A 13,557-nucleotide genomic window follows, 5' to 3' on the forward strand; every position below is an offset into this window, starting at 1 on the left:
CTGTGGATTAGGGCCTGGTTTATACGTTTTCCGTACGACAGTGTCTGTGAAAATAGATGATCTATGAGCTTACAACGCGTAGCCATCCGACCCGTGGTGACTGGTGAGCTTGTAGATCAACTATATTTCAGCGCATTAGTTCCTCCACAAGGTATTGTGCCTCTCCCTCAGGAGAGGAGGGCCCATTCATTCCATATAAGAAGATTATAGTGTGCACAATCACCGGCCATGGGGTGAAACATTCAACAGTCTGTCTGTCTGTCTGTCTGTCTGGGGCTAAATGCACTAAGTGAATTCTGTAGTGTCTATTGTGTAGCAGATTGACATGATGGACGGATGTGTGTGGAGACTGGCAGTGATACAGCTGGTTTAGGGGGTGAGGAGATTATCTGGATTATCATGTCAGTCTAAAAACACCTCTGATGCGCACAGGTGCTCACGCATGCATGCACACACACACACACACACACACACACACACACACACACACACGTCACTCACACACACACACACACACACACACACACACACACACACACACACACACACACACACACACTGTGTGCCTGTTTATTGAAATGAGTCATGACAGTGTCGTCGTCGTCCCCCCCCCATTGAGTCTGCATGGTCGCGCATGCGCAGACCGTCGCTTTGTATTCAGACCAGACGCCTAGACTGTAAACACGCTACACGCAGGTCCCCCCCCCCCCCGCTTGGAGTGGGTCCCCCCACGCTAGGGCATGGGGGGACACCCTCGTCAGACATCACAGAGTAACTGAGTAAGTGAAGGTCCCCTGCTAAATAACGGTCCTCTACTCTCTCCTACACATGAGTTATAGGCTACATACATACTGTAGGCCTACTGTAACTCATACTTTTGTGATATCCTACATGTAAATGATATGATTAGGAGTGGGTTTTTATGATATTGTTGGGCCAGCCGGTCATACTAGATCTTGATCACATGCTATGGGAAAGGCAAAGATTGAACAAAACGCTCTTATCACCCGCTTGGAGCCAGGTATAGTCGCATATAGTCGTTTAATTAAAAACTGCTCCTCGCCGGCTGTCTGGCTGCACATGCATGCAGTCACTATAGCACTTCAGACTTCAAACACGGGGGGCTTTATGACCACACAGAGGGATACAGTCAACATCTGTCGACTGTCGCCCTGGTCTCTCCGCTGTAGTGATCTGCTGCTGGACTTCTCGTAAGACACTTGGCTGGCAGCACAGTGCTGGATGCATGCATGCCGCGCCTCTGGCTTGAGGCGGACCCGGGATGAGAACGGATGAGGCTACCATGAGAAAAAGTGGAAACACACGTGCAACAGACCCGCAGGAATAAAGCAGCGTATAGGATCGCAAAATGAAGACACCTATGGTAAAGTATATCATTCATGGCATAATCCACATTAGACAACTGTTATTCTGTTCACATTGCTCTCTTTTGCGCTTCAATCCCATTATAGCCTACTGTGCAGGCTATAGCCATGTCGGATCAAAAGATTATCTCAACAATAGATCATATATCCAGCTGTGCCGCGCCTCTGTGTCAGTCGACTATTTCACAATGAAAACAGCTTCGTCTAAAATGTGAAATGCAATTGAATATTTTACCAACTGTTGAAAACAGATAAAAATATCGCGCTCAGTTTTATTTCTTATGGGACATATTATATTTCTCATTATAATAAAAATCTAGACAGTTTATGCCAGTTTATGTGATTGCTTTTCTGGTGTTTTCTGTTTCTGCACAATTGAAAAGTGTTTCGACCTCTTGTCCACCTGTAACTTAATTTTAAATTTTAGTCCGAATCATCATAACTTCGGAAAATCGACCAACTTCACAGTTCCAAATTCATTAAACGGGGAGTGGCGTCGGGATGGTGTGCACATGGGTTTGAAGGTCTTAAACCATTGCGCAAAGCCCATCATCCGTTACTTTACCTTAAACAATAAAATCATCTTAAATGTATCCCTGTGAGATTGCATGTTCATTAGTGATATTATGGGTTATGTGGTAATTAGTTTGAAGACAATTAAGAGCACAACAGGGCAGGCTCATGCGCCTACAGTAGCCTAGGCTATATTGTCTCGCCCTCGTTAGCAATGTTTAAATTCAGTGATCCATCAAACGCAGCAGCAACTCCAGGACTTTTCATAACTAATATGTATAAATGGGTCTTAAGTGGTTATTATATTAATAATCAAAATATGGAGTAGTAACTAAAGATGTGGGAGGAAAAATGTGGAGTAAAAACTAACATTGTCTGTATAGTGGAGTAGAATATATAGGCTATAAAGTAGGCCTATATAAAAAATAAAAAATACTTGTATAAAGTAAAAGTAGGCATATAGCCTACATACAGTACATAAGTACAGTCTTCTTCTTAGCGGATCAGCTGTTTCCATCTGCTTCTGTTCTGTGTCTTCCTCTGTCACTCCAACATGCATGTTGCCTCTCTCACCACATCCATAAACCTCTTCTTGTCCGTCTCCCAATGCACAGTACTTGAGTAATTGTACTTATACTGGTAGTTATACTTTCCACCAATACCTGTTAATTAATTTCACACCAACAAACTTGCTGTTTAACAAGAATATGGCAGGAACTGCAGGGAATAACATTATTGCGACCTTATTGAAACCATGCGTTTTTTGCCACGTCACATCACGTCACTCACGTCACGTCACGTCACATCACTCACGTCACTCACAAGCCCCATTCATGGGGAAAGCCCCCATATATGCCCAGGTCTCGTGACATCACTATGACATCCCACTGAGCAATATCCGGCTATTAGACGTGCGTCTAAAAATGGGATAAAAAAGTTTTTTTCCTTAGGTTTGATTAGCGGTTTATTAGACATCTATATATAGACGTCTAATCGAAGAATAGACGTCCAAAAAACTTTCATTTTTAGCCGTTTATCCCATTTTTAGACGGCCCTTTAGACGAATATTAGACGTCTAACAAAATGCTCAGTGGGATAGGTCTCGTGACATATGACATCATCAGGGATGATAGTAAATCAAAGATCATATGATAGTAAATGCGACCTGCTGTCGCAATTAAGCCCATACATGGAGATCCCTGATGTCATCAATATTAGTAGGCTATATGGATATGTCAGAACCTGTTCTGACATTCCATATGTTGATCCTTCCCCATCCATCCTTCCTCTTCAATGTCTCCCTTTTGACTGATACCTGTCCATTTAAACTCTATATGGGCCTGCCCCAAAGTTATTTGTGCAGCCAGTGAAAACTAGAGTTCGCCCTTTAGGGCGAGGTTGCTTCTCGCCCTCAGGCGTCTTATACTGGTCCTAAAATATAGACACTACCGTTCTTAGTTTAATGATTTTACTAACCTAATTGATCGAACATGTTTGGTCAATTATTTGTTATTGTTATTTTGAATGCATGGCCATTCAGGGGCTCCGTACTGTTCAAATATAGGCTTACGGGTTATTCATGATTTCTTTCTACATGCACGGTTATTTAATATAGTTAAAGGTATTCGTCACTTTTCCTAGCTAGCCTACTGTTCATTGCTTTGAGAGTAGGCGACACTGTAGGCATACAACTCATTGTTGTATGCCACAAGGTTTGGCACAATATTACATTTTAGATGTAAAGAAATACAGAGACATATTGTTCTTCTTAAGTCTTCTGTCGATCAAAGTTAAACAAACATGACATTCTTATGACTTTGGGATGATACCGTTGCCTCTTATTGCCTTTAAAGTGCCTTAAAAATGCATTCACTGAACGCGATAGTGACTCTCAGAGTTCTTCAGATTCATGCATGAAATGCAGAAAGTCTTCTTCTGGGGGAATGCCGCTCAAACGAAGCTAGAAACGCCCCTGGAAAGATGTAACTAGGCTACTACATAAATACATAATACATTGGGAGTAATGTGTGCTGATGTACTGGTTTCGTAATAATGTCTCTTGTATCATTAGTCAAAGTCATATGACTAATTGGCCAACAACTGTCTCTCTTTTGTTTGTTTCAGCGCCATGGGGTAGCTGTGTTTCTCGTGATAACTCTGTGTGCCAGCTTGTTCCTTATGTATAATGGCAGCTTCAACAATACTTCAAGAGAGGCGAACGACACTCGTATCCGACAGCATGAGCAGCTACGAGAGCCTACTAAAGCCTGTGTCGTGGTACCGAAGCCTCACCCACCCGTCCTCCAGGGATACAGCGGGATCATCGACCATAAGGTGAACATCCATGGCTAAACGGATAGACGGTGGATCTGGTTTGGAATTTCGTTGCTGTTGGCTAGAAACCTCATGTCCGTTCGTTTTTTATTGTTACTTTAAAAAACGTTTAAAAATGTGAAAAAACCTATAGTGAACTTGTAGATCTGCTATTTTCACTACTTGTGTTGTTAATTAAGTAAATTTATGAAAAAACATAAAACATTTGAAAAGTGGATATATGAGGTTTTACTAGTGAGCTGCACTTTTCTTCTGGCCATATACTGTATTTCACATTAATTGTTAGGTCAACATGTACATGTAGATGCATGTTTATGTATTTATGTGTATAACTGACAGATGGACAGATAGGTACGCAGATGGATACATACACACTACACAGGGATCTTTCTTTTTTCTTTCATTCTAATTAACAACAGCAATCATCTGTTTGACTCCTAATAGAGAGCTCCTCTGCTGTGATTCATCACAATTCTCTCAAGCCTGGTGTTACGGCACACTCAATACCCACCTGTCGTTACTAATAATAGCTTAGAGTACAAATGAAATCCTTGGCTGGCCGGTTCTCACTTTCTTAATTGATAAGCCCAGGAGACTTACTTGCATCTGAAGGCGGTGAACCCTGACGTCATTGCAAGGGGTATATTGACTTCCATGTATTTGCCAAGCCAGGAGAGAACAATCAATGCGCATACTGGAGGATTTGAGGCAATGTGACAGAATAATGAATGATCTTTTCATGCTGCATGTGAGACACAGTATACCATCTTTTTACATTTATATTTTATATACAGTAGGCTTAGATTTCTACATTCTGTGTCTGTGCATTCAGGAGGAACTGAAACTGATGTTTAACAAAGTACTTCTGTCATCTCTATTACAGTTTATTTATGGCATGTGGAATATGGACTGGGGCGGATTATGAAGTATATAAAAGGCTAATTGAAATTCAGTCTGTATTATTTGTTCAGAAGTGTGGACCAAACTGCATAAACTGTTTGGCTTGCAGCTCTTGTGAGCAAATCTGAATTAGTGCACTGTTTACGAATGCCGTTCACACAGCAATTGAGTGGCACACAAGTAAATATGAAATGAGTCGGTCATATTTTAATCCAGTTGACAAGGCAAGGCAGAAGCCATTTTTATTCCTCGCTGCCTGAAATGTCAATATTCAGTGACCGCACACATTTTGATTTGATGAGTATTCAGCTGTAACGTGCCAGTAAAACTCAGCTATGGATAAGAATTGATTTTCCCCACTGACAAGGGCAGCGAGGCGACAAAAAGCAAGGCCCCAATTTATTCTGCATTAGGTTTTCTTTTTCTGTTGGCAGTAAACTTTTGGGTAATGACGGTTAGGGCTCTACTGAACATTCCTTATACTTCTTCAAAGCCTCTACAGTACATCTTGTCAGAACAGCATTCTCTGTACTCTGTATTTATGATGCTTTTACTGTCCTAGTGCTTCATTGGCATTAACTTGTAAAAGTTATCGTGTCTTTTCTAATAGAATAATATCACACTTATGGTAAATTGTCTGTCATCTTATATTAAGTATTTCAGTAGTAGCTTTTTAAACGACAAGGTTGTTTATCCAATTCATTTTTATGATAGCAGGCAAGCCATCTACTGTAGGAGAGGGTCTGTCTGTCTGTTTGTTATGGGCCTATAATCTCGCAAACCACTGGACCAATCGTTTCAAAATTGCTTTTGCATTCTGCCAGCAGGCCAAGGAAGATGATGTTTCTTTTTTGCCTAAATGTTTGTTGGATCTGGGTTATATTTATTTCAGTTCACACAGTCATACATGGCCTGTTTGACCTTTCACTTATATCGACCTTTCCAAGGCATTGTTGCCTAGCATGCACATTGCAGTGATTCCGTAATTCTCTCAAATTTGTCAAAAAATTATGTGGAGCTTCTCTAGTATCTGAGGATGTCTAGTGATGACATACATACAGTAATACCACACAGGTGTTAAAAAAAGGTAACATTTATGATATTTTGGCTGTAGGCTGTCAAGCTGTTTAGAACAGGGTTGGTCTGTATGGTATGATTTTGAGGAGAAAGTGGAACTTGTGTGTCTAAAGCTGGCAGCATACTTCTAATTAAGTCAAAACGTTTTTTTTTTGGCTTGCCGAAAGTGAACACGTTCTCTGTGGTTGAAAATGTTTTATACTCGATGTCTGTCTGGTGACAAACACAAATGGAAAGAATGCTGTGTACTATTTCTCTCCATTAACTATCTTCCATCTGGTTGTGCTTGTATTCCCTTCAGAGAGGGATTGTATAGGTTTGTGTAGGAAGAAATAGAGTCTGCAACACTGGTAAGGAATGAAGAAGATCCCAATGATCGAAACAATAAACCAGTGGAGCTTAGTTTTCCTTACAAGCGTTGCAGACTATTTCTTCCTCCTGTACTGAAGTTTGTCCAGCACCTGGGCTAGAGTGGATGTGCATGTACTATCAGTCACCTTTATTATATTGTACCGCCTAACCTCTTCAGACCTAACTTCAAAACTGTCCATGATACTGTATGTTGCCGGCAGATTGTGGAAATGAAACAATATAAAACATGAATGCCTTGATTTGGCATCAATCACGCATGATATTCAGTTGTTTAGACAATCTTGGAGGTACGAGAACTGTTTAACCCATTCTGAACAGGCACCCATTTTGGTGTCAGCATCATGTTATGCTTTAGCTATTGAAAAATAGCAGATCTACAAGCTCATATCGCGACACTCGGTGGCGCGATATGAGCTTGTAGGTCTGCTATTTTTGAAAAATCGAAGAACCACTGACATAGAAGCATCGCTTTTTCAGAAAACTGTCATTTTCAAACAGAAATTTTTAGAATCTGATCTCAGGTCAGAATGGGTTAAAAGAACTGCAAGAAAGGCAAGACAATGTGTGTGTTAGTTTGCCCTGCAACGATGACATTTTGTTATCTTGCCTTGTTTCAGCAAGGTATGCTGCAGCTTTAGGTGCCTGATGAAGTAAAAGTGCAAGTGCAACGACTGCATAAGCAAACTTAAGAAGGCCTTTAAATTTGGATCATAGTTGTAAAAAAACATTACACCAACATTTTTGGTGACTTAGGTCACATTCATACCAGAGAGCTTTGCTGCGATTAAAACGAATCCTGCTGCGCATTGTCAGAAAGTGCGCTTCGTTTGGCAGGTGTGAAGGCTCATTCGAATCCTAATGCGCAGCAAATAACCGCATTTTACTCCGCCCAAAAACGTGGGTTTCGCTTCGCTTCGAATTGCACTTGACTACGATTCGGTGCAGGTGTGAATGCAATCCGCAGTAAATAAAGGAAATGAAGCAAACATAATGTGGCGGGTGAGGAGGTGAACACAGTTGGAGACGGAGAAGGCATATTTTACGCAGCGCAAAGATGTCCCGTTACTGTGGATAGACGTGGTCGAATAAGGAGACTGAAGCCCTGATCGAAATGAGGACGTGTAGCCTACATGAATCAATTGCTTAAGAAAACACATAAAAAACTGCAGTGTATTATGGCCTACATAATATTCTGTCTGTCTGTCTGTCTGTGCGTGCCGTAAACATGGAGTGCTGTCACTGTGTGGGACTGGGGAGTTATATCAGTGCGCTCATGCAGCGCTGTGCTGCATGCCCAAAAGAACAGTGTGTGGCGGCTGCGTGCGTAGAGAGAGAGAGGGGGGGGGGGAGGGGTCCCAGACGGCACGACACATGCACGTTATGAGTGTAATTTTAGCACCATAGATTTCACTGTGTAGGCTATAGTTTATGAATGGAACACATTGATAAAGGTCCCCCCTGCTGCGTTTCCAATTGCTGCGAATGACAGTGTGAAGGCAAACCGCAGCCAATTAAATATGCAAGAATCCCAATTTCCCCGCCCATACGGATCTGAGTCTACCGAAGTATTAGGTGAGAATCTGACCTTACTATACTTATCAAGATTCACATCTTATATACAGTACGAGTACCCTATAGAGTAAAACGATTTGGTTTTGATTGGTACCCCAACATCGTAGTAGCAAAAAAAACAATAACAAAGAAATAATAAAGAAAAGCAAAAATAAATTGAAAAGTATTTACATTAAGTCAGAGCACAGATTGAGGTGTTTGAAGGTGCTGTGTACAATGGTTCTTAGTTCTAAATATTAACCATATATATATGTGCGCACTGCACAGCATGTGCATAAATATCTATTTACATGTATCTCTATGTTTATGTACATCTGCATGGTGTGCAGTCTTGATATGTAAAATATCATGTGCCAGTGTGCATGATATGTGTTTAAATATTGAGGCAGATGATTGAGGGGGGTTATGCAGGATTTTTGTGACACAGAGCTCCCTCTCACAGGCAGACAGCCAGTTGGAGGGGAGGGGTTATTTGCATTTCTGAAGCTTGTTAATAGTTATTCCTTGTCTGGTCATTCACAAACCCGATTGTCTGGGGGAAGTAGCTATTTCACAGCCTACTGCCACTGCCAGTGGCTTTGTATCTATGATGCCACTTGCCAAGTGAGCATCTGAAACAGTCCTTGGTTGCGATTTACTATCATGTATAAGGTTATTATTTCAATTTAACCAAATGAGGCATCACCACACTAGGACATGCACACAACTGCACATTGTAACTTAATATCGATGGCAAAAAATGTGACAGGGAGGCCACACTGTCATTAGACTGTCACATACAGTAGACATTATTCGCGGCTAAAAATAATAATAACTACGGAATATTCCACACAACTTGTCCTACCACTCAGTTGGGTGGCAGTGGCAATTTGGTAGAGCAGCCATTTGAGATCTGACAGGTTCCTAGTTCAATCCCTGGCTCCTCATGGCTTAATGTCCCTGAGCAAGACACAGATCCCTAAATGCTCCCTATGTGCAGGTGCCTTGCATGTGTGCATGCGTGCGTGTAAAACGTCGCTTTGGTTAAAGGTGCTATAGAAATACAGACCATTTACTCTGAGGAAAAGTATTTTCTATGATGTCAACTTGACTTTGACTGAACTGAGGGCTTAGATTGAATTGAATTGAATTGAGGGCTAACAATGTTAATTGGCTTGGAGGCCAGTCAGCTAGAGATGAGACGAGGAGTGAGGGAAACTCACAAAGTGTGCCGAGGACATAAGAACATGGAATGTGGGTTGGACTGAGACTGTTTGGAACAAAGAAGAAAAATACAACTAGTGATCAGTTATTATCAGGGAGCGAATGAGAAAGGAAAGTGGAACCAGGGAAGGGTATAAGGAACAAGATGAGGCCAGACAAAGGAAGCGTTACAGATAGAGAGACTGAGAGAAGAGGCAAAAGAAGGGAGAGAGAAACATAATGGAATGGGAACAAATGTATAATATCCCAAGGGACTTCCTCTTTCCCACACACACCATCCTCCTGTTTAAAGGGGGCTGGAAACCACTTATTTCTGTCTCTCCGTGGACATGGGAGATATGGGGCACAGGTTTTTGAAGACTGTCAAGGGATGCCAGGAAGGCCAATTGGAAAAGAGAGGAAAATGATAAGAAATAAATCATTCATATACGATAATTGTGCCAGTTTAAACTCTTTCAACCTGGCATCCTTACTATATATAATAATGTATTTTATTTTATCTGTACTGTATTTTCAACATTTTCAAACACCCCCCAAAAAGTAAAAAGTAATCACATTGCGACACATGAGCTTTTTGGGGGAAAGAGAACCCTGAGACAGAGGCAGCACCAGCCACCTCTCTCAGGTTGCGTTTTAGACACACAGCTGACACAACAGGGGCGAGCAGGTGTCTAAGGACTAATGGAAGCTGTAACACAGAGCACAAGGCGACTTATCAAGTGCAATTGCTGTCAGGTTGGAAGGGGTCTTATGCTGACTTGCCGTCAAACAAGGCATCTGAAGGTTTTGCTCGTGAGGATCACACTGATGGCTTATTGTTAAAAAACGTGTTTCTACTCGTAGCTATATTGCCCTAGAGAGCAGTTACTGCTCAAACCAAAAAAGAGAAAAATACCCATAAGGTATACAGTAGCAGATTTAGAAGTAGTCTTGTCAAAGTTACTCTTAAACAGTAATTTATTACTTATTACTTAAACGAGTGGTGCAACTCCCCTCTCTCCCCCCCTCCTCTCTCTCTCTCTCTCTCTCTCTCTCTCTCTCTCTCTCATTAGCAGGCAGCAGGCACAGCATACCCCTCTCTCTGTTTCTGGCGCCCCCTACTGGTATTAATAAGTCAGGAGTGGTTGCACTACTCAAAAAATTGTTACACTACTTATTACTCCCTGTCAAAAGTAACTATTGTTACGTATTACTTTTTTTCTTTCCCCCAGTAATTGCATCTTTTGTCCCCAAAACTTTGCATTTTCAACATTAGCAGCCTCCCCTATTCTGCAGTGTTTATTTAACTGTGTACTGTACCAACACACCTTCTTCCATTATGCAAAACTTGCATCAGACAATAATGTTCATCTCGTCTTTACATACTCAAAATAATGCGAATACTTCCAAGTAGTGAATAAAACGCTTTGTGGGGCCGGTGTCTCCTCCACCTCCTCCATGTTTAGTTTGTTTACTTCTCTTGCAGGTTAACAACACGAGTCACACACTAGTTTGTTTTTCCGCGTTCCGGTCGGTTTAAGGCCCGCCCTTCTGCATCCGATACTTCACACGTACAGACAAGTGCACATCGTTTCCATATCCGCCCTACTAGGCCTAGAGTCTAGATCTATCAGCAGCCTGCAAAGCAATTAAGCAACTCAACCCCAACCCAGTCTACCATTATAAATAAACACTCAAACCCACAGTTCCGCCAAGGCTCGTGAAAATAGTAACAGGTTACTTTTGTAATATTACTCAAAATGTGAAAGTAACTAGTTAGATTACTAGTTACTGGAAAAAAGTAACAATATTACGGAAAGTAATATATTCCTTTAGTACTTGACAACACTGCTTAGAAGTAACTAACTTACACTAGCCATAATATTCAGAACATAAAAATGGCAGCTACCCTTGTAGTGCACATAGTACACCAAATTGAGGACCAGTGAGACACTGACAACCAACAAAAGATCTACATAAGAGATTTGTCCCTTTTTTTAGCCACATCTCAGCTAGAAGGACGGACTTGGCTGGCTAGGAGGGTGACTTTGATAAGACCTGGGTACACTGTGGCTGATAATAAGTCCAAGGAGAATGAAGCCATCTGTGTCAAGGAGACATGACGAGGCATTTCTCTCCCCATGCAGCTATACCCGGCTCTGGTAGCAGCTGGAAAAGTGAGATGGTTAATTCTTCATCTCAGACAGACAGCCACATCTTGCATGGGTTTTGTGAGCAACAGAATCATTTTTCACCCTTCATTAGGTTTTCACTATGCAATCAAACAGCTGGAGGGTGAGACGGAAAACTCCCCAATTAGGGCTTTTATAGCCACGGTAATTGGATCGCTTTACTGAATCTAGTTGTTGCACAATATGTGAGTGTGGTCATGATTGTGATATATGTGACATGCAGTATAGCACATGAGTACATCTTTGTTGCCAGAGAATCCGAATTAAGCGAGTAAAAACACTAATGAAAAAGCACTAAAACATAAAAAGTATAGACAGTAACAAACACTAAAGACTAATGCTGCCAGTTACTCTGAGGCCTCCAGTTTGGCTGACATGGGGAGAACTGGCATTTCGCTATGCCCCGGTGATCCCAATTTGGACAAAAGTTCTGAGATCTCAACTTATCTCCAATGCAATCCCTTCCCGCCAAACATAACAGCTTCAGGCGTCCTCCAATGCAAGTCTGAAAAGCAATTATGGGTGAAGGGGGACGTTCCCTCTCGATAAGCATCCCCTCGATGGAGTAATCTCACACCCATTGCGTTTTGGCATTCTCTGGTTAGGGGGAATCGTTGGTGAACTCATACATTCCCCACACAAAGAAAGACATTTCCCCGCAGCCAGCATCGTGAGCTGAATGGCTGATTTCACGCTTTTCTGTGTTTTAACCTTTGGCGTTTGGTAAGCTGAAGCTTGTTGGGTACCCTTTTTACGCCGCCTCCGACAGAGCTGTGAAGGATGAGGAAAAGGTTAAACTACCGGTATGATAAATGGATGATATACCTTTTTGCGAGACATCAATAAATAGATTAATGGCCGGCTGTTTAGACAGTAGACACCAGTAAGAGCACAGACAAGTAAACGTTCCAATTATGTCCTTCCCTGCCTTTTGGGAAGGACATCTCTCTGGTTCTTCTATCGACTGTCTCTGGAGGCACTCAGGGCTCGGTTTGCAATTATTCAGCATGTGCTTCATGGAGAGAAAGAACTAATCAGACTATTAGTGCTTTGGCGTAACCTCCCTCTTTATAATGTGAGAGAGGGGCACTATCAGATTAGTAAAAATAGAGTCTGCAATACTGGTATGAAAAACTCAGCTCCACTGGTTTATTTGATTCAACGTTTCGATCCATTAGGATCTTCGAAACGTTGAATCAAATAAACCAGTGGAGCTGAGTTTTTCATACCAGCGTTGCAGACTCTATTTTTTCTATTGTACTGCCTTTTGTCTAGCACCTGGGCTAGAGTGGAGGTGCATGCTCTATTTCCTCCACTATCAGATTAGTGACACAGCAGATGTCAGGGTTTTTAATTAATTGTTTAGGACTTACAATTTGCCAAATTATTGTGTTTCTAGTCCACAAATTGAGAGTGTAAAAAAGGGCTAAAACCGGTGAAGCTTTATATGAACCATGTTTAAGAGATATAAACGTGAAAAACTGTTGTATACAGTGAGGGGAGGCTGTCATGCAATCAAACAGGTCACAGGTTTGATCATACCAAACAGCAACCTATATGGCAGAAGTGCCTTTGAGCGAATAACTAAATCTCTACCTGCTTGGTCACTAATCCAAAGACTGCCTGGCTGCTAAACCTGTATTTTACAACTTATATTTCAGAAGAAAAAGTTGTTGAAGAAAACGCTGTGGTAAGCAAAGAATAGAAAAGTCGACCGGTCTCAAATACAGGGAAGACTTTGATGTATATCCCCCCATCTGTCCCTGTTGAGCAGACAGTGTCACGGTTGATCATCAACTGTTCTTTGGTCTCCTGCTCCCCTCGACGCAACTACTGATTATGCTTCTGCAAGGTGCTGTAAAGTAAGAGTTTTATTGAATGTGCGCACCCCCCCTTCACCATCCCCCTCCCTAGCGCTCTCCCATCTCCCACCCTGGGGGAATCCATATCAATTCAGGTTAAACAGAGTCTCTTACTCAAAGATCAACAGCAGGAATCTGCCATGGGACCTCAAGCCTCTGTAGTGTAAA

At 41.8% G+C, this 13,557-nt stretch overlaps 1 protein-coding gene across 1 annotated transcript in view; it reads left to right on the plus strand.

Annotated features, from left to right (window-relative positions):
• The first annotated feature begins 1,243 nt into the window (after nucleotides 1-1,243).
• The window catches only part of st6galnac5a (ST6 (alpha-N-acetyl-neuraminyl-2,3-beta-galactosyl-1,3)-N-acetylgalactosaminide alpha-2,6-sialyltransferase 5a), a 48,606-nt gene continuing 36,292 nt past the window's right edge, over nucleotides 1,244-13,557 (plus strand). The window contains exons 1-2 of the mRNA XM_083781104.1: nucleotides 1,244-1,384; nucleotides 4,023-4,232. Coding sequence (XP_083637230.1) covers nucleotides 1,370-1,384; nucleotides 4,023-4,232 — 225 coding nt within the window. The 5' untranslated portion in view covers nucleotides 1,244-1,369. The remainder of the gene's footprint in view (nucleotides 1,385-4,022; nucleotides 4,233-13,557) is intronic.

Source organism: Protomyctophum parallelum, assembly GCF_964188405.1.
Source record: "Protomyctophum parallelum genome assembly, chromosome: 14".
Lineage (NCBI taxonomy): Eukaryota > Metazoa > Chordata > Actinopteri > Myctophiformes > Myctophidae > Protomyctophum > Protomyctophum parallelum.